The sequence below is a fragment of the Misgurnus anguillicaudatus genome, chromosome 1, assembly GCF_027580225.2.
Source record: "Misgurnus anguillicaudatus chromosome 1, ASM2758022v2, whole genome shotgun sequence".
Taxonomy (NCBI): Eukaryota; Metazoa; Chordata; class Actinopteri; order Cypriniformes; family Cobitidae; genus Misgurnus; species Misgurnus anguillicaudatus.
Window position 1 is genome coordinate 4,536,157 of NC_073337.2, and position 21,452 is coordinate 4,557,608.

Sequence of the window (21,452 nt, forward strand, 5' to 3'; positions counted from 1 at the left end):
GCTAACTCAATTCAGAACGTGTTGTGTGTGCTTAGACATGCCAAGTAACAAGCAGTTTGAAAAATGGCTTATTTACATAAATAAGTAAACGACCGCACGTTCCTCGACACTGATAAATCCGCCCCTTTTCCTGTCCAGGAAAGCGATCCATAGATCACAGCGTATAAATTATTTACCGCACGAGCGTCTAAGTGCTGGCGCTCACATTTATAATTACTTGTATTAATGTCTAAATCCCGTCGGCTGACTAATTCTATCCACTGTCTCATCTCGCGCCTCCAACGTGTTCGGAAGCTGCTTTCCCACATTTGCTTAATGTGACGGGTCTATTATTATCCAGTAAGCCCGGAGGAAAAGTCAATAAACACCTATTTCTTCTCGTAAATCCTCATGCCTCCACCGCACTGCTTACAAGGATTTCCCAAGGCACACAACAGTCCTCTCGCGTTGTGGCGCCTTCCCCTCTGAGTGGCAATATCGCCTTCGCATTTTATACACTGACATTTAAAACACAAATAAAAGCGGGGAGGACGGAAGGCAGGGAGGATTACGGAGAGCTTGTGCGAATCACAATTGTGTCTCCCGCCTCCTCTCGATCAGCCGTGTGTGCCATTCTTCTATCCAACGCTACATGCCAGTTTGTTTGTTTGGCGGAGACGGGGTGTCTCGTCTCGATGCCAGAATGGACATTTAACAGTGGCAGATGCACAGTGCTTACACATGTATGCGAGACATTGAATACCAAATGAACAACAGTAGTTGGCGAAGGTGGATAGCGAACAAACAGGGGCGTCTTTGCCATGCCATGCTATGATATAATACAGTCGCCTGGAAGTCATGGTCATGGTGTTTAAAGAGGAAGAGTTGACCTCTGACCTGTAGGCAGTGTGGGCTCAGGGACAGAGCGAGATCCCAAGGTGGAAGCTGTACGATGGGAGGCCGAACAAAAGCAATTTCAGCTTGCGCGCGCATAGGCATGCAACTACCACAGCAAAGACACCGTATATTTCCATTTGCCACGGACACAGGCGCCCGATTCATTGACCTTTTTGTTCGCAAAGCGCGCCGCTAATGTAACTTTTTTCGGAACAAGACATCCACTTGGAGCCTCCCGGTTTGCCTTATTCCAAACTTCCACCCCCCTGCTTTCGGAGAACGGGTGAGCGGCTCGTTGCTCGCGCGCTCTCAGATGAGAGAGGTACGAGATAGCTCAACCCAATCACTTCCTGAGCAGTGAGCCATCCTCAGAGTGTCGCCCGTTTTAAAGGTCACCGACGCACAGCTCATCTGAGCGTCAGACTCCTGAGCCATGTTCCTTAAAATTCATCTACTCAGACCACCAACTGGAACCGTGCACAAAGCAAGTGGAATTTATAAAAGGGACTTATACGGCTAATATTAACATTCATTATTAACAGCGTTCGCCCCGGACAAAATAGTGAACAGTGCAAAGAAATGGAAAAAGTAGCTTTTATTTAAAAACAAAGTTTTATCAGCATGTGTGTTCCCTGGGTTCGAACCCATGACTTTTTGGGCTGCTAACGCAATGGAATATTGGATAATTTCAATGATAAATATTTGAATTCATATTAAAGTCTGATTTTCGATTTCAGACTTGGCTAATCTAAGCTAACTCGTCTTAAGATAAATTAATAAGACACTGGAGACTCAAGCAGTCGCTCTCCAGTTGTTATATTAAAGATCATCTGTGATTTTTCTTTCTTATGGGCAGTAAGGAAAACAACACAGGTAACCCAGTTTCCAGAACTACGGGACAGTGTAGGTAAATCGCACTGGATGCGGATTGCAGGGATTTGTAATGTGATGCAAAAGAAGAAGTAGTATAACCCTTAGGCAAGAGATGGAATGGAGAAACTAAAAAAAAAAGTGCAATGGCACCGCTTTGATGTAGAAGCAACAAATGTACCTTCTGACAGAAGATGCATGAGAGTAATAAACCAGTTCCAGCGGCCCTTACACATGCAGTCTGATTACTCTGGCCAGGGTGTTAATTGGATCCTAACTGGCAGATCTGATACGTGTAGCCCGGTGGTGGGAAGTCTTTCCAAGTGATGAACTATAATTCAGCGAGCTGCTTGAAGCTTGTGTAATTTACTGCTTGTCACTTGACGACAAGAGCGATCCAACAGGCTCCCTATTACCTGGGACATCACAATGCTTTCAAGAGAGAAAGAGAGAGAGGTGGGGGTTTGATGTGGAGAGAAGGAAAATCACCTTCCAAACTCTTATAGAAACATTCCTCTTGTAGCAATGTACATAAACTTCCCATTAGCCCTCTTTAGTCCACTCTTAGCCCATTCATGTTCAAAAAGCTTTTCTTTTGACTGTATCTTTGCATGATTTGCTCTCCTCTTTAGTGCTTAAGACCCACTCGTAGTTCCTTGGAAAGCACACGCATCAAATCTCCGTTTTGATCCTCCCGTGCATTGATGGAAATGATCAATCTTTGCTGAAAGCCTGTTGCATTTTTCCAGCTTGAGGCCACGTTCAGTCTATCATCGTTTGAATTGCAATACACTTCTCATGGTGTTTTGCTGAACTGTAAAATAAATTGATTTGGGAAAACCTTCCTAATCCACTTAACTCCGGTACCGAGGAGTCTCCACATTGATCCTCTAATCTGAACGATCACTGCGTGTGTGGCGTGCAAGTTGGAGAAAGGAGGGAGAATGCGTTTCAGGTTTAAATGAGTACAAGTGTGCGTCAACGGCCCTTGAAATCGTAAGTGTGTGTATCGGTGTTCGCCATTTAATCAATAAACCCTTGAATGCAGAGCCATTAATTACTGACTGAATTAGTGCTGCTAGCTTTAGAGTTGCAGAAGGGTCAAAAGTCATTTCCGAAGTCCAGGAGTCTCCATCCAAAGGAGCGATTGAGATGAATTGGCGAGACTGTGTCCTTGTTTTTTTCAAGTAAAACACGCCTTTACCCCTTAATTAACACGCTGTCGTTTTCTGAGGTAATTACCATCACTCGCCCTCCCATTTCTCATTTTATTTATCTAAACACTATCTGTGGCGAGTGGCACCACCAGCGCTCCTCTGAAGTGGTTACATTATTCAGCTATTCAGAAGCCGGGGCGCCTTCACCACACATCTTATCCGGAAACCTTCTCCGTTGAGCCAATGAATTGTGCGGATATAAAGAATTGAATCGGTTCTCTCTAATTGTTTTAGTTTGCCCTCGTATCGCCTCCAGTAATTTAACACCGCCTTCAAAGCTGTTGTCTTGAGAACACACCAATGCTGATAATGGTCAATGTCTTTGTATCGGTGAGCAACTTTCGGCTTTCGTTCATTATTTTAAGGATCAGGTCGTGGGTTCTTTAGTTTCGGCCTGCACCACGCAGTGAAGTCAACACGTTGCTGGTGTCGAGTTGACCTTTTCTGCAATGAGATGAGTTTAAGGCTGTGAGCGGTAATGATCTGCCCATTCTTCAGGAGGACCACTGATGTTTTTTCTCATCACCGGCCAATTTAAAGCTATTTGTCTACTTTCTCCCTCTCTTGGGTTTTAAAGAACAGGTCAATGGAGATCAGCTTGTATTTTGTTTTCCAATAAAAATCAAAGTAACCTCGCTTTTTTATAGATTGATGATTGTTGAAGTTATTTTTCTCACTGAACACAAACGCTGTTTTTAAGAGCTGAATGATGTGTTTGATGCAAGCTCTTTTGGGTTGCATCATTGGCTCCCGCAGTCATATTATCTGAGTGTTTACGGCTCGACCCTTCGGCAAATGCTCATTAATTATGCCCCTTCTTGGCAAAATCATTTCGGGGAGAAGCAATTCAGCCTCTGTTCCTTTCAATTCACTCGGCTTGTCAATCATCGCCCCCCGCAGTATCCCGCGGAATGGAGGTGTTATATTCCGCCAATTATCATGTCATATACTCGAAAATGTAAATGAACGTGTGTGTAAAATTAAATTTATGGGTTGTCAGTGAAGAATAAGAACTAGGAGAGCAATTACTTATCTGCTTTCATCTCTCAGGCTCTGATATATCATGCAGAAAACGCCGGCGTTAAATGCTGGAATTAGCAAACGTGCACCACTGGGGAGCGAATGGGCCAAACCTTCAACTTTCTCATCTTTTTGTTTGGAAGAGCAATGAAATTTTTGTCGGCCTACCAAAAAGCGAATGATGGGCGTTTCCTTTTATTTTGAATTAGGGGGTTTGCGACATTTCACTCACGTAAATAGACTCGCAGTCGATTGTTCTGAAATTTCCATGTTTATTGTATTCTGTGTGCGCCGGGGTGCAAACAAGGTGATCGTTCGTTATTCAGTCCGTAGCTCATTTAAATCTGCGAATAATGGGCATAATGAGAACATCTCCTCTTGTATTTTCATACTTTGGTTCATTTAGGCCAACGCAGAACCCGGGCTGAACCTGGGGGTAATTACACATCACAAATGTGTCTTAAGGTTTAATAACATTGAAGGTGCAAGCATACATTTGCATAATTACATGCAGCTGTTTAATTTGTGACTTTGTTGCTTTGTTCCTATTGTTTTTCTTCTCCCTTCACATTAAAGAAAGACAGAAGAAGGGAGAGAAAGTGTATTTGTGCGTTGAGTTTTGGGGCCGTCTAATGAAGAATGGTGCTCAGGTTTGTTTGAATATGAATATGAGCGAGGATGGAGTGTGACCTTCAGCTCCGCTACTCAGTTCATCAGGATTAGTCAAGCTCGGCGCTCAGGAGCGCTAATGCATAATGACTTCTAAAATGAAAAATGTGTAGTGACCATGCAAATGTCTCTGCTAATCAAAGAGGGGAACCTGAGCTGGGCCGAGCCAAGAGACTAAAACAAGGACGTGTCAAGGCCCTGAAAGCTCAGACGTACGGAAAGCAATCAAGCGCTCTTGATTAGCCGGCGTAAGGAGGGCTCGCGTCACGCCGGGTTCCTGACACGACGCTCGCCACGTTCTAATGGATGCACGGTCCGTATCGCCTCGTCCGACGTTCGTGCTGCAAGGCATCTCTTTCTTATACTTGAGTTTATTTGATTCGTACATATAAACAAACAAAATGCAAAGCATCTCCAGGGCAAAATACTACATTCGCCTATAGGTGCATGCGCGACCTACGCGTTCAATGTATGCAGGGTTTCAAAAATCAGGCGATGACGAAAATTGTATCACGCACACTGAACGTGGACCCTCCCATACATGGACTATACTTCGGTCTTTAGTAATACAATAGTATCAGTAGAGATGTTTACCTGTTGTGACATCAGAGACCTCAGTGTTTTTGTGGCAGACAGCATTTATCCAAGTTACTTGAGCAACATGCATCAGAAAGTACAAAGGCGGCCCTAAGGAGTCAGCTCTCAGTCTGTAGAAAAAAAGAATGTCTCTCCTCTCCTAGTTTCTTTTTACAAGACTAAAAAACATTATTTGTATTGTCAGTCTTGAAGATTTGAATTGAGATTCGAACATTGTCTTTGTTAATATGCATGCTGGCAAGAAAAAAGTGCTCTCTGCTCGGAAATTGTACTTGCTTTATTGATGGGATTCTGGTCTGCGAAAATATTTTCTTTGTTTTGTGTTGTTGCTGAGAAAAGAGCAAGTATTCCTGCAGAGTTTGACAGCTGGTGTTTTAATGATTCTTATCATTTAAAAAATGACATGAATTTTTTAAAATGACATCTCGTTGAAGACTTGTGCCTCTGGCTGCTTTCTTCCAAGCGTGCAACTTGAAGACTTCAATGCGCAGCGAGAGGCAACGGGTAATTCCCCTCACCTCTGTAAAACCGAATACTTCAGAAACGCTCAGCTTCAGTCAGAAGTTTCTCGCAGACTTTTCAAAGCTCAAATCCACTCTACTCGACAGGCCGCGCGTCCGCTGTCCGTTGCAGAGATGTGCATCTTCCTGCAGTTTTCCTTGCACTCAGAATCGCCAGAGGGAGTTCACAGGTTCACCTAATTAAGGTCCTCCTCTATTTAAAGCACAGTGCTTTTCCCACTGAGAGCAGCTGACAACATTATATAGAGTACACATGCACATACAGCATGCGTGATTGCACAAGCTACTTGGAAGTCCTTATAGTTGAAGCTCTCCAGCTGGAGTTGATGAAAGGTTTTAAGTAAGGATGTTCTCTTGTATCTCCTCAGGTGCCAGTGTCTGTGGCAATGATGAGTCCACAGGTGATCACGCCTCAACAGATGCAGCAGATCCTTCAACAGCAAGTCCTTTCCCCACAGCAGCTCCAAGCACTCCTACAGCAACAACAGGCCGTCATGCTTCAGCAGGTAGACACACAGTTGTTCCCATCATTCACTTATGTATTGTGTATGTAATGGTAGCATGCATATCTCTCTGGTTCGCGTCTGACATGAGGGAAACAAATATAGACAGGTGTGCAATTAGTTGTTTGCAGCCGGGTATCTTTTGGGGACGGATACAACAACCAACTCGGACGGGAGAGTTAGCTTGCACTTTAAGTCATTTGAAACAATATTTAAAACTATTATTTTATCTCCGTCATAGTTGTGTTACGAAACGTGCCGTTTTCTACGTACTTGCATACTAATGGTGTACGCATCAAACGCGAAGCATGTATTTGCATCTTGTGCATTCGCATTGCGTTCAATATTACTCGCTGGATTTCACAACGGGTCAGGCGAATTTTTCGCTTAAGTTTAATTTTTTTATTTGGAGGCGAGTAGCGCAAGTTCACAGTAATTCGCTTTTATTTGCATCCTTGCGTTAGACTTTTTGACCTGTATGCCCCATAACAGTTCATTCACACGGGGCGTAAGCGTTAACGCTTCCCATTCACTTTTAATGTGTGACGTCATGCGTTGCCGAACTGAATTGTGGATCCGTCGGCGCCGCGTCAGTGCCGTTGCTTGCGGCAAAAGTTGAACATTTCTCAACTTTTGAAGCGCCAACGCCTGCGACAGCCAATCAGATCGCCTTATGCAAATGACCTAGGCAGAGCCAGCCAATTACGTTTATGGAAGACCAGAGCATGTGTTGCAGCCACTGTGATTGGCCGTTGGCCACGCTTCAGACAAGCCTTCCATCAAGCGTTAATGCTTTTGCCCCCTGTGAATGTATTGTAAGTGTAATTGTCAAATCTAATAACATAAAGCTGTGATGTATCTAAACGGTGCATAGTAGTACCTTAAAAGTGCATATCTGTATCTTAATGGTACATATTGGGACCACTTTAAGAGGTACTGTCTAAGGGTCTCAACAAAACGGGGCTTGAAATGCCAGTTCCCACACAAAGGTTATGATCTATAAAAAACAAACTTGAAAGGAGAATGGGCTTGCAGGGTGGGATCTGAGGATAATTCATGTACTTGCAGGTGATCTGTGATTTATAAAGGGAACATTGCTTTGTTTTAAAAGTCTTAATATTTTCTGCCGTCTGCCATTTTTGGCTTTTGTGCGTACGTAGACTTTTAGGATCCTACGCACAGTTTTATAAATGCGACCCCAGGTCACAGTTTTTATACCTTGTTTCTGACAGTGTAGTAGTAGTTAAGTAGTAGATAAATGGGTCGTTTTGTAATTTTTTTTTAAAGTGGGTCAAAAAGCGACTTATGTTACCCACACGGCAAGCACCAGAGCTTAACGTATCAAAGCACGATCACTTACTAATATCCCGCAGCATCGTCAAAAGTAGATTTTATCTTTAAGTAATTTTGAAATCTCTCAGAATGAGCTCTTCATTAAAAACATCTCCATTAACTCAGTTAGTCTTGATTATAATTAGGTCTGTATAATCGATGTCAAGCGGCACGCGTACAGAAGACGGAGACGAGACGGTGACGCCGGGCTCCCGCGTTCTGCCGATGAGCTCCCGAGGACAGCACTCAGCCCAGGAGCGCAGAAGTGTGCTAAATGCATTAATTCACAATGATGAATTCTCTCCTTTGAGTGCCTCGCATTCATTTCAGAATTTCACTGCCTGTCAAGGCATCAGAGAGGAAAATATATATAGGCAATAAGATTAATTGTTCCTCCAGCGGTAATGTGCAGCCGCATAAAAGTCCATATGGAGATGCATGATGAGGGGAAGTGCTGGTCTCTTTGTCTCGACCGGAGAGAGATGTTATTTATGATGTGACATGCAGAAGCACATCCAGGCGTATCGCGCGGCCCTAGAGATGCCCGCGGTTGTGTTTGTTGAGTTCAGTTGTGAAAAAACTCGTAGTTGTGCTATTAATGGACCGACTGTGGTAAAATAAAGAAAAGCTTTTTTAATTGTTTGCAGTTGTTTTTCTGTCCGCAGCAACACCTGCAGGAGTTCTATAAGAAACAACAGGAACAACTTCATCTACAGCTTTTGCAGCAACAGCACCCGGGCAAACAAGCGAAAGAGGTATGACACACATTGACACGCAGATAGTGCAATGCAAAGCTACTTGTAAATCAGTATCGCTTCTCAAGGGAACCTCAACATGTCCAAGGGTGCTTAAATAAGAAAATGTTGTCAGGTGTCTTAACTCCGTCCTTGGTGAAATGTTGAAACGTAAAGTTAAGGCAACGCTAAAAGCGCAGGGTCTGCTCATTAAGGGGTTCGGGCCGGCTTGCGGAAAAGTTCGACCACAGCGAGCTCATAAATCAAACTGACAGTCAGACCGCAGATCCTTCTGACAGACGGGCAGAAAGTGATGTTGCATCAAAGATGGAGGGCAATCCAAACAAAACGTGTGGAAGCTGTTAAATTGATCAGCTAGGTATCACGGACAAGAAGCGTCCCCCCCATGGCCCCCAGCTGTCTCTTCAACTACCACCTTTAACCGTTGTCTCTCTTCAAGCAAGCCATTATGCAGGGCCTACCGAAAGCAGGGCTGACCTCCCGGAGGCTTTCTTTCTGTTTGGATTTGTGAATAGATTTTTTCAGGCTGCCGCCATCAAATATGGAATAGAAATTGCTCCCTTATTTCTCACGAGACGACGGGGCCAATCCGCGCTGCTCACTCCATTATGCAGTCTGTTTTCCAGTGAGCGCATCACGAGTTTTGCTGCTGCTTTTTTTTTCTCGCTCCTTCATCCCTAAAATAAGAGATTGAGGTCTTCCTCACAATCTTGACTGAAGGTTTTCCTCCGGCGTCTGCTTGGTTCCGCTGGTGTAATGCCGAGTTTAACTTTTCTCCTGTAATGGGGGGTCTTTGCTTTCTTGTCACTGAGTAATTCGTAATGTATTCTGACAGGAGAAGAGGAAAAGAGGGTTGAAGCTAACAGGGTCTCAGCAGAAACTAGCTCTCAGTTTGCTAATGGACCTCAAGAGACTTTGTCCACAGAAGCAAACTTCAGTCATTTTTAGTCAGACCAGCTAATAAATCGAGTCTACATTTCCATAGGTACAGGATAAAAGATGTCTTGTGTTTCTGACATATATGAGATAGTTTGAACGCCAGGTCAAGTTATAAATATGAGTTTACATAAGGATGGTTTTCCACACATTTCACTGCTCATGTTTAGTAATAAAGCTCATAGATGTTTATTGCAACATTTAAAGCAAAGCTGCATTGAATCACCCTGTTGTTGTTTTTTTCTGTGCTCTGCTGCCATCACTGCGGTTGTTGTTGTTGTTTTTGTTGTCTTATGCAAGAGGCTCGACGGGTAAACAGAGCCGGGTAGGGGAGGAGGGGATTGCTGTAAATCTCTATCTTTCTCCCTCGATCACTCCTCCCTGTGGCCCCATAAGCTATAATGGACCATTAGAAATGCAAAACAATTAACTATCAGTGCTGTAAGGATGGAGCATGCAGTACATGCCCCCCCCAAACACACACCTCCCCAATCTGAGATGCTCGACGGAGAAAGGTGGGCTGCATGCACTTGCATTTTCTCGCCCTCATGTGCGATCTGTGTTACGATACGTGTGTGTGTTCACTCTCACTTTCTCTCTCACTATAGCAACAGCAGCAGCAGCAACAACAGCAGCAGTTGGCGGCGCAGCAGCTGGTTTTTCAACAGCAGCTCCTGCAAATGCAGCAACTGCAGCAGCAGCAACACCTGCTCAACATGCAGCGGCAGGGTCTCCTGTCTATGCCCCCCGGCCCGGGACAGCCCGCCCTCCCCGGACAGACCCTCCCGCCAGGTAAACCCCTCACGTGACTGCTGACGACCATATGAGCGTGCATGCACGTGTGGTGCGCGTTGTCACCTGCGAGTTCTTGTTTTTTTCTTTTTTCCTGCTGCAGTTTCAGTGTTTCTGTTATTTTAGTTCTCTCACTCATTTCTATGTGTGTGCGTGTGAGGTTGTTGTCTTCCTCCCTCCCTCCCTTCCTCTATCTCTCTCTCTCTCTCTCTCTCTGTCTCTCTTTACCCTCCCCTTCCCTGTTGTTGTTGTTGTTTACTGACTCAGTGCGAGCTGAGAGCTCAGAGGAAGACGAGCTGTTGCCATTTGCTTTTCTTGGAACAAACACCTGGCGCTACCGCGTTTATCGAAATGGCGCTGGATGACAATAGTTTGAAAATGGCTCTTAATTGGAGTATCACCGTGGCGACATGGAGCAGATTAGTCATTTTATCATTGGAGGGATTATACCATGATTTGATTCTGCAGGCAAAAGCTTGTTTATGAATGCATAATCATGTGCAGATGAGTCTGGTCGCTTCGCACTCCTGGATCCGGTGGAGATGAGCGTCCAAGTCGATCTCGCACCCATTTATCTCCAGATGCTTAAGTGTAACACTCTGAGTGTGAAAACGCAGCAGAGCAGCGCAGGTTTACCACCTTCATTTGTGATACGGGACTTGGGGCAGAGCCGATATAACCTCATAACGGACATCCTGGTTTATACTGTTAGTCTTTATGGATTGTTAGCTTTCTAAAGCTGTTTGTGACTGTTTGTCTTACAGCTGGCCTGAGCCCCGCCGAACTCCAGCAACTTTGGAAAGACGTGACTGGCAGCCACACCATGGAGGACAACGGACTGAAGCACAGTGGCCTGGACCTCACCACCACCAACTCCTCCTCCAATACCTCCATCAGTAACCCCAAAGCTTCTCCACCCATCACTCATCACAGCATCTCCAACGGGCAGTCCCCGGCTCTCAACAACCGGAGAGAGAGGTAACCTCATTCACATACTATACAACAGGTGTTCTTGCAGCACAGTTGCTCAGCATTGGCAGCGCAAAAGGTTGTGGGTTTGAGTCCCATGGGATACTGATATGCTAATCAAAAAATATATTTTTTGAATCACTGAAAGCAACTGCCGATTGCGTAAATGTAAATGGAGTTGCATCATGAGTAAAGCTCGGGGGGTCATGATTGGAAGGTTGCTGGTTTGAATCCCAAGGAACAGGAATCACCATAGTAGGTAACTTTGGATAAAAGCTCCTGGTAAATGTGCTTGTCTGCGCTCAGCGCAAACAGACATGTTATTGTTATCAAGTGCAAATCCCATTTCGTCAGACTGTTAGGGGTGCATTAAAACAACAAACAAAAAACTATTATTCATGTGAGACATCAGCTGTGTTAAAAGACATTGATGTTCCTATTCACAAAACATGCTTGTTTTTGTTTGCATGTTCATAACTTGTTTATTAATATCTGGATACCGGTCGCGATAAGGCAAAACGTCCCCTGAGACCGCACGCTATTAAATCCACTGCCTTCCGTTATATCAAGCGCACGGAGCTGCCTCTCTCAGTGGCAGGAACACACAGTTCACCTCACTGTACATTAAGTATTTAGTACCTCGCTTTTCTTTTGAAATTGCTTTGCCGGCGAGGCTTGTCATGTAAATAGAAAACGCAACGCTTGTGTGGCATTTCGTGAGCGTTTATCCATGCAAAGGACTTTTTATACACAACATGCCTGCTGTAAAACATACCCGTGCATATTTCTCCATCCTTCGGCATCTATTATTAAGACATTAAGTGTCGTTTGTATAGTAGCACGTAGCAACAGCCGTCATATTATGATTGGGGGTGGATGCGTAATTGGTTTCAACTACGTAGTGCAAGCTGTCATGAGAGAGATAAAGAAAGGAGAGAACAGGGGAAACAATTTAAGAAATAGGTTACATAGTGTTTTTCACCTTGATGTCGTATTATGGGCCTATGGTTGCTCGTAATCATGAAGTGTGCTTACTATGATCAATAAAAAGGGAAAATAAAATACCCAGTGGGAGGAAATATGTGTGTGTCTCATTTTTACACATTAGCCTCTCAACACCATTAGGAGCCGCGGGCTTAGGTTGTAACTGTAGCTCAATGCCTTGTGTCCTTAAAGGGGACATATCACGAAAATCTGTGACTTTTTTCATGTTTAAGTGCTTTAATTGGGTCCCCTGTGCTTCAATCAACCTAGAAATTGTGAACAACCCAGTAACTTAGTTTTGGTAAACCATTCTCTGCAAGCATGTGAAAAAATAGCTTATTGAAATGTTTCTCCCATTGTGATGTCAAAAAGGGATCTTATTGTAATAATACCACCTCTTAATCTGCACTATCCAACCACAGCACTGCCATTTAGTGCAGAGAAAAAAAATTTTTGACAGCATAATTGAGTTTCAATTTCAACAAACCATCATTATGGTGATCAGTGTTTGCATTAGCAGCTCGTTTGCATTTTAAAGGACACACCCAAAAACAGCTCATTTTTGCTCACACCTACAAAGTGGAAATTTTATTGTGCTATTATAAATTATCTGGATGGTATTTTGAGCTAAAACTTCACATATGTACTCTGGGGACACCAAAGATTTATTTTATATCTTAAAAGAGTCTTGTGAAATGTCCCCTTTAAAACAGTAGGTTTACCTCAAATGAATCTCCTGATGAAAATTAAAGTACAGTGGCTATTTTCTTTTCAGTGTTTACACAAGTTGTCCGTGATAGCTTTACAAGGTGAAAGTCTGAGGGAAAAAATGTCAGGCGATGTTACTTGGTCGGCCATGTGTTTTTTAAATACACTTATGTCTTTGCAGTAACAAACTGGATCAATAATCTGAGTTTGGCTTGATGTTAAATGAAAGCATGTAGGTTTTTGCTTTAACTGGACTTTGGAGAACAGCACTTACATTGACCTGATTATATTTTGACCTGACAGGTGCTTGTTAACCCTAAATTAACTCTCTAATGAATTTGTCACTATACATTTTTTATTGCCATGGTTTAATTCCTATGTATTCACGCTCTTTTATTTCAGTGTAGTGCATGAAGAGACTGGGGCATCACACTCGCTCTATGGTCATGGAGTGTGCAAGTGGCCAGGATGTGAAAGTATCTGTGATGACTTTGGACAGTTTTTGAAGTAAGTGGCCTTCAGGATTATGTTAGTGTATGTAGGCATTGATCATGTATACAGTGGTACAAAAGGAAAGTGGTCCTAATATATAGCTTTGCGGTACTAATATGCACCCTTTAGATATAAAGACCCAGTAACAGCTTTTTTCTGAGAGTGTATGAATGATTTCCAAATCATCACCTCTGTTTTAATTCTCTCTTCAAATAAGAACAAAGGTTTGGTGTAATCAAGCAATCTTCTCCCCTACCTAAAAATCGAGATGCAAATTAAAGTTTGTATTTTTCCAAAGATTTCACTCTCACACGTAGCTGTTAATGCGAAGACGACGAGCGAATCTCCCGGCAGATTTTCCCGAGGCGTCTGTCAGGTTGTCAGAGGCAGTGCTCAGAAATGACCGCAGATTGAGCTCGTATCTCCACGGCGACACGAGTGGATGACGGGTTGGCGACAAGCGTCAAAAAGCTAATGGCAACCGGCGTAGCCGCTTACAATGGCACGTATGCGGTGTTGTCATGGTGCGGCTAACCGAGTGAAATGAACCCTTCATGCTCCATCAACAATTTAGTTAATTAGCTCATTTGTAATTGGTCGGCTTTGTTGCCGGGATGCGAGCGGGGGACATCAAAGGAGAAGGTGTTTGTGGCGCGGGAGATTGCAGGTTATCACATTGCCACTCCGAGGAAAGAGCCACGTCGTCAAAGAATGGAGAAATAGTTCATTTGAATATGCTAATTAGGTCCATAATTAAACGGGAAATTATAATCTGCCGTACGTTAGGCGGGTGTAAATGTCCACGTCAATTCATATAAAACGCCATTTGAGAGTGGACACATTGTTACTGTTTTGGTGAGGAAGTGGGGGTTGGAGAACATCACAAAAGCTTTATGCGTAACCTAGACTTCAAGTAAAGAATTCATTGCTAAACACTTGACTGTCCGAAAACAAAGCAAGCACCGATTGTTTTTACCTTTTGGGTTAGTTTCCCGTTTGTTCTATCAATGCATTTTCTTACCTTTTTCACGGCACGTTTCGATTTTAACTCAACGTGCTGGTAAATGTGCGAATCAGCTTTTGAAGATAAAATCAAACTATCTTAGAATGACAGCCCATGCAATCCATCTTCTCGTATCTCTGCCTGTCGTTGAAGTAGGGGTGAGACACCTATGTTCGCTCTCCAAGTCAAAGACGCCCGTACTGTAACCGCTACATGAAAACATTCCTACAAACGACAGCGTGATCTGAGACGTCGAGATGGCGGGTGGCGCTATGCCTTGGAGGAGCGTTTTTCGGTGTCAGGAAGATGCTTTTAATGTCTTTCCGAGATGCCGCGTATCATCCAGGTACACACGCCTAAAATGGTTTACATAAAATAGGTGTCAGCCTCAAATGGCACCTTTGAAGGCAAGCGGGGGGCGGATTCACCCGGCCCGTAGCTCGCGGAAAAGAAAGCTCCCTCAGTTTTGTAATCTTTGTTGTGTTGCTGAGAAAGTTGTCAAGATCAGCGTTTAACTGCAGCTCGGCGCTCTTTCATGCCATTCGCACCTGGAGAGGGTAGCCAAGAGGTGCCTGGCACGTTATATTAGCTCTGAAGTTCAAATGGTGTGGATATGCAAGATGTTGCCCTGTTTGTGTGTTTCACCTCGAGACTCGTTTATTTATGCAACCCGATTCAGGGATTATTTGGGGGTTACGTGTAACTAAAAGGTAAGGGCTAATGAATTCATAGCACTTTAGCGCTGTTCTGCCATGCTGGCAATTTTGTTATTGTTTAAGCTGCCTCACTTCTCATATTGATTTCCTCTCACATGTTTGAGATAACGCAGAAAGAGTGCCGAGAGAAAAACAGAAACACAGCCACAGACGCGTAATGAAGATTGGCATTCTGTCATTGCAGGCGCTCGCCATTTCTGTATCTTAATAAACAAACTCTTGCCTTCATAACAAGGAAATGAAGCACGAGTCTTCCACCTACTTTACATTTTAGCACCAGTGGTGTTGGCCTTATTATAGCCGGTTGTTAAAAACAACCTGCCAGCTACTAACTAGAACTGCAGGGTCTTAAACCGGGCGTTAATTAAATCCACGAGGAAGTAGCAGGCTAAGCCCTAATTGATTTTCGTAAGCACATGTCCGGTTGAGGGTGAAGCAAAAACTTTAAAGACTTGAGTTTGTGCTACTAGATATGTTAGCACCAACGTTTTTCAACACATTACGTACCCGCCAAAAATCAATAAGCCTATATAAGATGACCCATAAATTACAGGCGGCTCTAGAGATGTTTGCTCAAAGTGAGCGAGCAGCCTCCTCTAATTCTCTTCTCACCTCATTGTTTGATCTAAACCCACCGTCTTTAACTCATTAAGGGATATTGGTGACCCCCCATCGCATAGCCAAACACATACGGCTTGAATATTTCATAGCCACGTATAGCTAAGTAGCACTCGTTACCGTACCAAAACCTTGTTTCTAGTATACAATTTAAATCTAAATGGATGCTAATAGAGGCACGCCGGATAAGACGTGTTATTTAGCGAGCCGGCTAGCTAACTGTCGGGATAGGCAGTCGCTTTGGAAGCAGCTGTAATTTATGACATCTACCATACATCAAGCGCGTAAGATAGCATTATGAGCATTGAAATGAAAAGGGTATTTGCAGCATTAGTTCCCTGCGAGGGACCTGATTACATGATTAATGAAATGCTCCTTTGCATGCGCATCCCGAAACAGCAATTAGGCACGGGGCCGAAGGACACCGCCGGCTCTCCAGTCATCCTCTGCGATTTTTTCAATGCTATCTCACTCTTGATTTATAATGGAGAGTAGCCGAGCATTAGACCTGAAACGGTTACAATAGCAGAAACGGGCGCGATGGAACGAAATAATTTTAAATGGGCACGGGCGTAATTGAAAGGTAGCGGGGTCCATTGTGCTCTCAGATGTCCTTCGCTTTGATTGGCGTGTTTGAGGAGGATTATGAATACGATGTTATTTTGCATATTGCACATAAACAATAGTCGGAGCTATGAATAGAGAAAGAAAGAGAAAATGCTTAGTAGCGTTAAAACTGCGTGCACGTGCGTGTGTGCACGCTCACACTAATGCACGGCAGGCTGTACTGTAAATGATCATGAAGGGGTCTGCAAGCTAACCTATAATTACAGGAAAGAGAGTGGCAGCTTTGGCATTTTACAAGCATGTGTTCTGAAAGAGCGCTTTGTGGGTTTGTCACCAATGATAATTTAGATAGAGGCTCATTACCGAACATCACAACACTTTTAAAAACCTTTTCGCCTCTGTGCGTTTGCCGGGAATAAAGGTCTGTTTTAATGGCGGGCTTCTTTTGTGTCCTGCAGACAAAATCCAATCAAGGAAAACCATCATTGACTGCTCCTGCAGTCTGAAGTGTTTTTTTTTTTATAATAATATTCTAATGAAAGGATGAGTAGATGCGTTTAATATGTCGGGGGGAATAATGCACTCTTCATAGGAGGTGCTTTTTAAATGTTACTCGAGTTAAATTGCATTTATTGTATTTATTTCTTCAAGACAAAACCTCAGTGCCAAGGCCTTTTGTACGCCGGCATCCCTCATAAGGCACGCTACTGTTAGTCTACATGTCATGTCTCGCTATTGTGATGTTAAAGACCGGCTTTCAGCACGTCTGTTAGGCGGCTGCGGTTTGTGAAAAGCTAATGGGCCGGATGTCCTGTAATCCCAAAATCATATTCATCAACCTCTGCGGTAGCTGATCCGCAGTCATTTTAGTTACACTGTTTATTACTAATACAGCATCATTTGTGTGTGTGAGATAGAAGCCCATGATGTGCGTATAAATAGCACGCAGTGTGAAAACTCGTGCAATACATACGGCAAATTCTAATTTTACGTGCATATGATACGCCAGTCCTTCCCATTCACTTAATACGACGCATTTTTTGTGTAGTTTATGTATTGGTTTCATTGTCGCTTTCAAATTACATCTAAACTCCAATTCTAACGCCAAGCGACCTGTTTTAAAAATAAACTTAAACATGGAGAAACCTATGTATTAAATGACATGCTATAGCAGTGCTTCTCAATTATTTTCTGTCACGCCCCCCCCCCCCTAAGAAGAAGTAAACATTTCGCGCCCACCACCCCCCCACCCAACTCTCCGCCGTGACTGTAAATAGTATAATTTGTCTATAAAATTACACATCTGCAAAACATTGTATCCTTATTAACATTGAGAAAACACAAAAAGAAAACAAAAAAAGAAATATCGATCAATTTACAACAAAGAATAACTTTATTAACATTGTTTTTTAGTCTGTAACAGAAAAGACTTAAAATGCAAAAAAATCAATCCTTATATAAAGTATAATATTTGATACTGAAAAATTAAAATAAATATAATCAATAAATAATAATAAAAAAAACTCAAGCGGCTTATCAGCGTGATTGGGGTGTAATATTTTTAAGTGACGGTGCAAAAAAAATATTTTCCCCGGGGGCTCGCACGCCCCCCCCCTGGTGTCGCTTCGAGCCCCCCCCTGGGGGTCCCGCCCCACTATTTGAGAAGCACTGTGCTAAAGCAAATCTCAAATCTAACCCAAAACCCAAGCGACAGTGATTTAAAGGTGCAGTGTGTAATTTTTAGAAGAATCTCTTGACATAAATGCAAAATAATATACAAAATTATATTGTCAGGGGCGTATAAAGACCTTTCATAATGAACTGTTATGTTTTTATTATCTTAGAATGAGACGTTTTTATCTAAATACGGAGGGTCCCCTTACATGGAAGTCGCTATTTGTGCCGCCATGTTTTTACAGATCCCTTAACGGACAACTTTTTTTACTAAGTTGTCTCTGACGATGACATGTTTGTCTGGTGGCGGCTACTGTAGCTTCTTTATGCGTTTTGAAAGCGAGGGGTGATCAGTAAAATGAGCCATTGGTTGCAATTCGCAACCTCACCACTAGATGCTGCTAAAATGTACAGACTGCACCTTTAAAAAACAGAAAAAATTGAGAAACCAATACATAAAACAATGTGAAAAGGTGTGCTTTATTAAAGAGGGCATATCATTAAAATCAGACTTTTTCCATGTTTCAGTGCTATAATTGGGTCCCCAGTGCTTCTATCAACCTAGAAATGTGAAAAAGATCAACCCAGTAACTTAGTTTCGGTAAACCATTCTATGCAAGCATGTAAAAAAATAGGTCATTGATATTTGGCTCCCCTTATGATGTCAGAAAAATCCAACCACAGCACTGCCATTTAGTGCAGAGATCAGCTCATTTGCATTTTAAAGGACACACCCAAAAAGGCACATTTTTGCCACACCCACAAAGTGACAATTTTAACATGATATAATAAATTATCTATATGATATTTTGAGCTAAACCTTCACATGTGTCCTCTGGGGACACAAAAGATTAATTTGAAATCTTAAAAAAGCCTTGTGAAATGTCTCCTTTAAGTGAACGGGAACGACTGGCATATCATATGCATGCAAAATTGGAATTTCGCGTATTGCATGACTTTTCACACTTTGTGCTATTTCTACGCACTTCATGCATGAATGGGTTGGAGAGAGACATTAATGCAGGACTCTTTCTAATGAGGAAAATTGGCTGTGATGATGTTGAGCTTATTGGCTGATGTGTTTCTGGTTTTTGCCTGCAGGCACCTTAACAACGAACACGCTTTGGATGACAGGAGCACCGCCCAGTGCCGGGTTCAAATGCAAGTGGTGCAGCAGCTAGAGATACAGGTATCGTGATGTATGAATTATTCTGAAATAATTTTTTGTGATTCATTAATAAAATCATCCTAGAAAATGTAAAGAACTTTCCTGTAAAAATATCACCTTGCTATATTTAATATTGACTTGAGTAAGGTCACGTTAAATCAAACGTTGTTGCTCCTTATCTCATAATACGATTAAGACTTAAGCCTGGATTATACAGATATGGTGTGAGTTTGGTTTGTAAACCATTACGTCACGAAAAAGTATGGCCATCACCATCAAAAGTTCAAAGGCAAACTCTGGTCAATCCCAACAAAGTGAAAACCATCACAGACCTTAATAATTAAATCAAAGTTTGTGCTTATTTTCTATCCGGTCCAATTAATATGCGTGCATCTGGGCTGGTCTGTGTTAATGAAATACACTTTGCACCTGAAGGAAGCTCTAAAGAGAGGCACTATTTTCAGGAGCTGGTGCGTGACCTTATTAAGGTGTCACGCTGGCAAGATAATGAGAGGAGTGATTGAGGGTTGCTATTACTCAGCGCTGCGGCCATCTCTCCGCCCGCCCCAATGCATCATGGGATGTGAAGCACGGGTCATCCTCAAAGTGCGCGGCAGGCACGCGGGGTTAAACTGCACTTTTCTTTTGTGAATTTCAAATAAATAACAGTATGATTGCAAAGCGATTCACGCTTTTTATGTAGAATCCACAGTACGGACGCAGAGAGCCATCTCGCCTTTGTAGTGTGAATTGCTTTCTGACCGTGGTCTCTAAACCCCCCATCATTCAGATGCAAGCCAAGCGTTCTCCTCAACCTTTAAAGGTTTTTACGCTCTGCGAAACACTTCCTATTTATTTGTTGGGCTTTTGAATGAGAAGGAATGAATAATTCTTGTTTATATGTAAAGACACAAAGATTTCTCCCTTGACTTCCTCTCTTGTTCGCCGAATCCACAAAGCCTCCGACCTCCGTGCTTACACTGTGACCAATTACAGCACCGCTACTGTTTTCCGTCCTTCTGGGTTTTTTCTGGCGTTTTATTCCCCCCTCCGTCCCGGTAATGAGGCCCGGTTCAGATCTCGGATGGCGGCTCGCTGGCGGAGTTCAAGGCGGTCTGCCGCGCGGGCTGGTCCCTGTCACTCTCCGTGAGTTAGATTGATGATCGCGGATCGCCGGGGCACTAACTGGACCTCGGAGGACCGGCGAGTAGGCAGGGAGGCGGGTCCGACTGGCACTGTTTGCGGGACCCCTTCACCTCTTGGCAGCTGCGAGATCCAGTCCAGTCCTAACAGTGTCCACAGGACTTTGAATCGACGTCCAGGACCCTCTAATTTATGGCCTGAGTAGCTTGTTACTGTCTGACCTAAATTCTGCTATTGACAAAGAGATGAAGTGCTATTTGTTTTCTCTGACCTCCGAGCAGCACCTTCAGCTCTCCATCACCACACCATGAGGAATGTTCTCTTATCTGTGGTTTAATTCGTCTCTCTCTCTCTCTCTCTCTCTCTCTCTCTCTCTCTCTCTCCTCTTCTGTCTAAGTCATATACTATATACAGTATATATGTAGCTTGGTTGGCTGGCAGCACAAAAGGTTATGGATTCGATTCCCAGCAAACATACTTATAAAATCCTTCAGATTGAATGCACCGTTTGGATACAAGCATCTGCCAAATGCATAAATGTAATTTAAATGTTTATAGCTGTAAAAACGTATTACGTTATTACCTCACGATATGTAACTACCGTATTTTCTGGACTATAAGTCGCTCCGGAGTATAACTGTGGGTTTACACCAGATGCGAGTTCAACGATTTGCGCGAGTAGATTACATACAAAGTCAATGCAAAGTCGCAATCAAACGCGTCCTCGCGTGGAGCGATGCGAATGACATGATATGGGCGGCGCGTTTGCCGTGAAAACACGCGCTATTCGCCTCAAAACGCATCTTCACCCAAGTTGAAAATATTCAACTCGAACAAAATTTTTTAATTTAAATCCCGCGAGTTATCTAGAGTGAGCAACGCGATTGCACGCTTCGCATTTGGTGTAAATCCACAGTAAGCCACATCATTAAAAAAAATGCATCATTAAGACAAAATAACATATATAAGTCGCAGTGGACTATACGTCGCGTTTATTTAGAAAATTATTTCACAAAATCCAAGCCGAAGAACAGACATTTCATCTGGAAATGCGAGTTATTCAACTAAACAATAGCAGACGGAACAGCAGGCTAAATAGATGTCTGTACGTTTAAGTAATATTTTCAGTTATTTAAACGATAAATGATAGCATACAGAACTTACCTGGAAGGTTGAAAAGGCTAAATTAACCGAACAAGCTAACTAGCGTGAACTTCGCATACTCGTCATTCCACATCACTGAATCCATTAAATTACATAAATACAGAAGCAGCATATAGTGGACTCTCGCGGCTGTAGACGATAATGTTGTCTCTTGCCTC

At 43.0% G+C, this 21,452-nt stretch overlaps 1 protein-coding gene across 10 annotated transcripts in view; it reads left to right on the plus strand.

Annotated features, from left to right (window-relative positions):
- foxp2 (forkhead box P2) overlaps window positions 1-21,452 on the plus strand; it is a 118,746-nt gene that overhangs the window by 73,065 nt on the left and 24,229 nt on the right. For 6 of the 10 annotated variants that reach the window (XM_055189853.2, XM_055189862.2, XM_055189855.2 and 3 more), the window contains 6 exons: window positions 6,139-6,276; window positions 8,253-8,360; window positions 9,905-10,088; window positions 10,853-11,066; window positions 13,152-13,256; window positions 18,921-19,008. In XM_055189853.2, the coding sequence (XP_055045828.2) occupies window positions 6,139-6,276; window positions 8,253-8,360; window positions 9,905-10,088; window positions 10,853-11,066; window positions 13,152-13,256; window positions 18,921-19,008 (837 nt within the window). The remainder of the gene's footprint in view (window positions 1-6,138; window positions 6,277-8,252; window positions 8,361-9,904; window positions 10,089-10,852; window positions 11,067-13,151; window positions 13,257-18,920; window positions 19,009-21,452) is intronic. The other 4 variants (XM_055189858.2, XM_055189861.2, XM_055189857.2 and 1 more) reach the window with 1 other exon arrangement.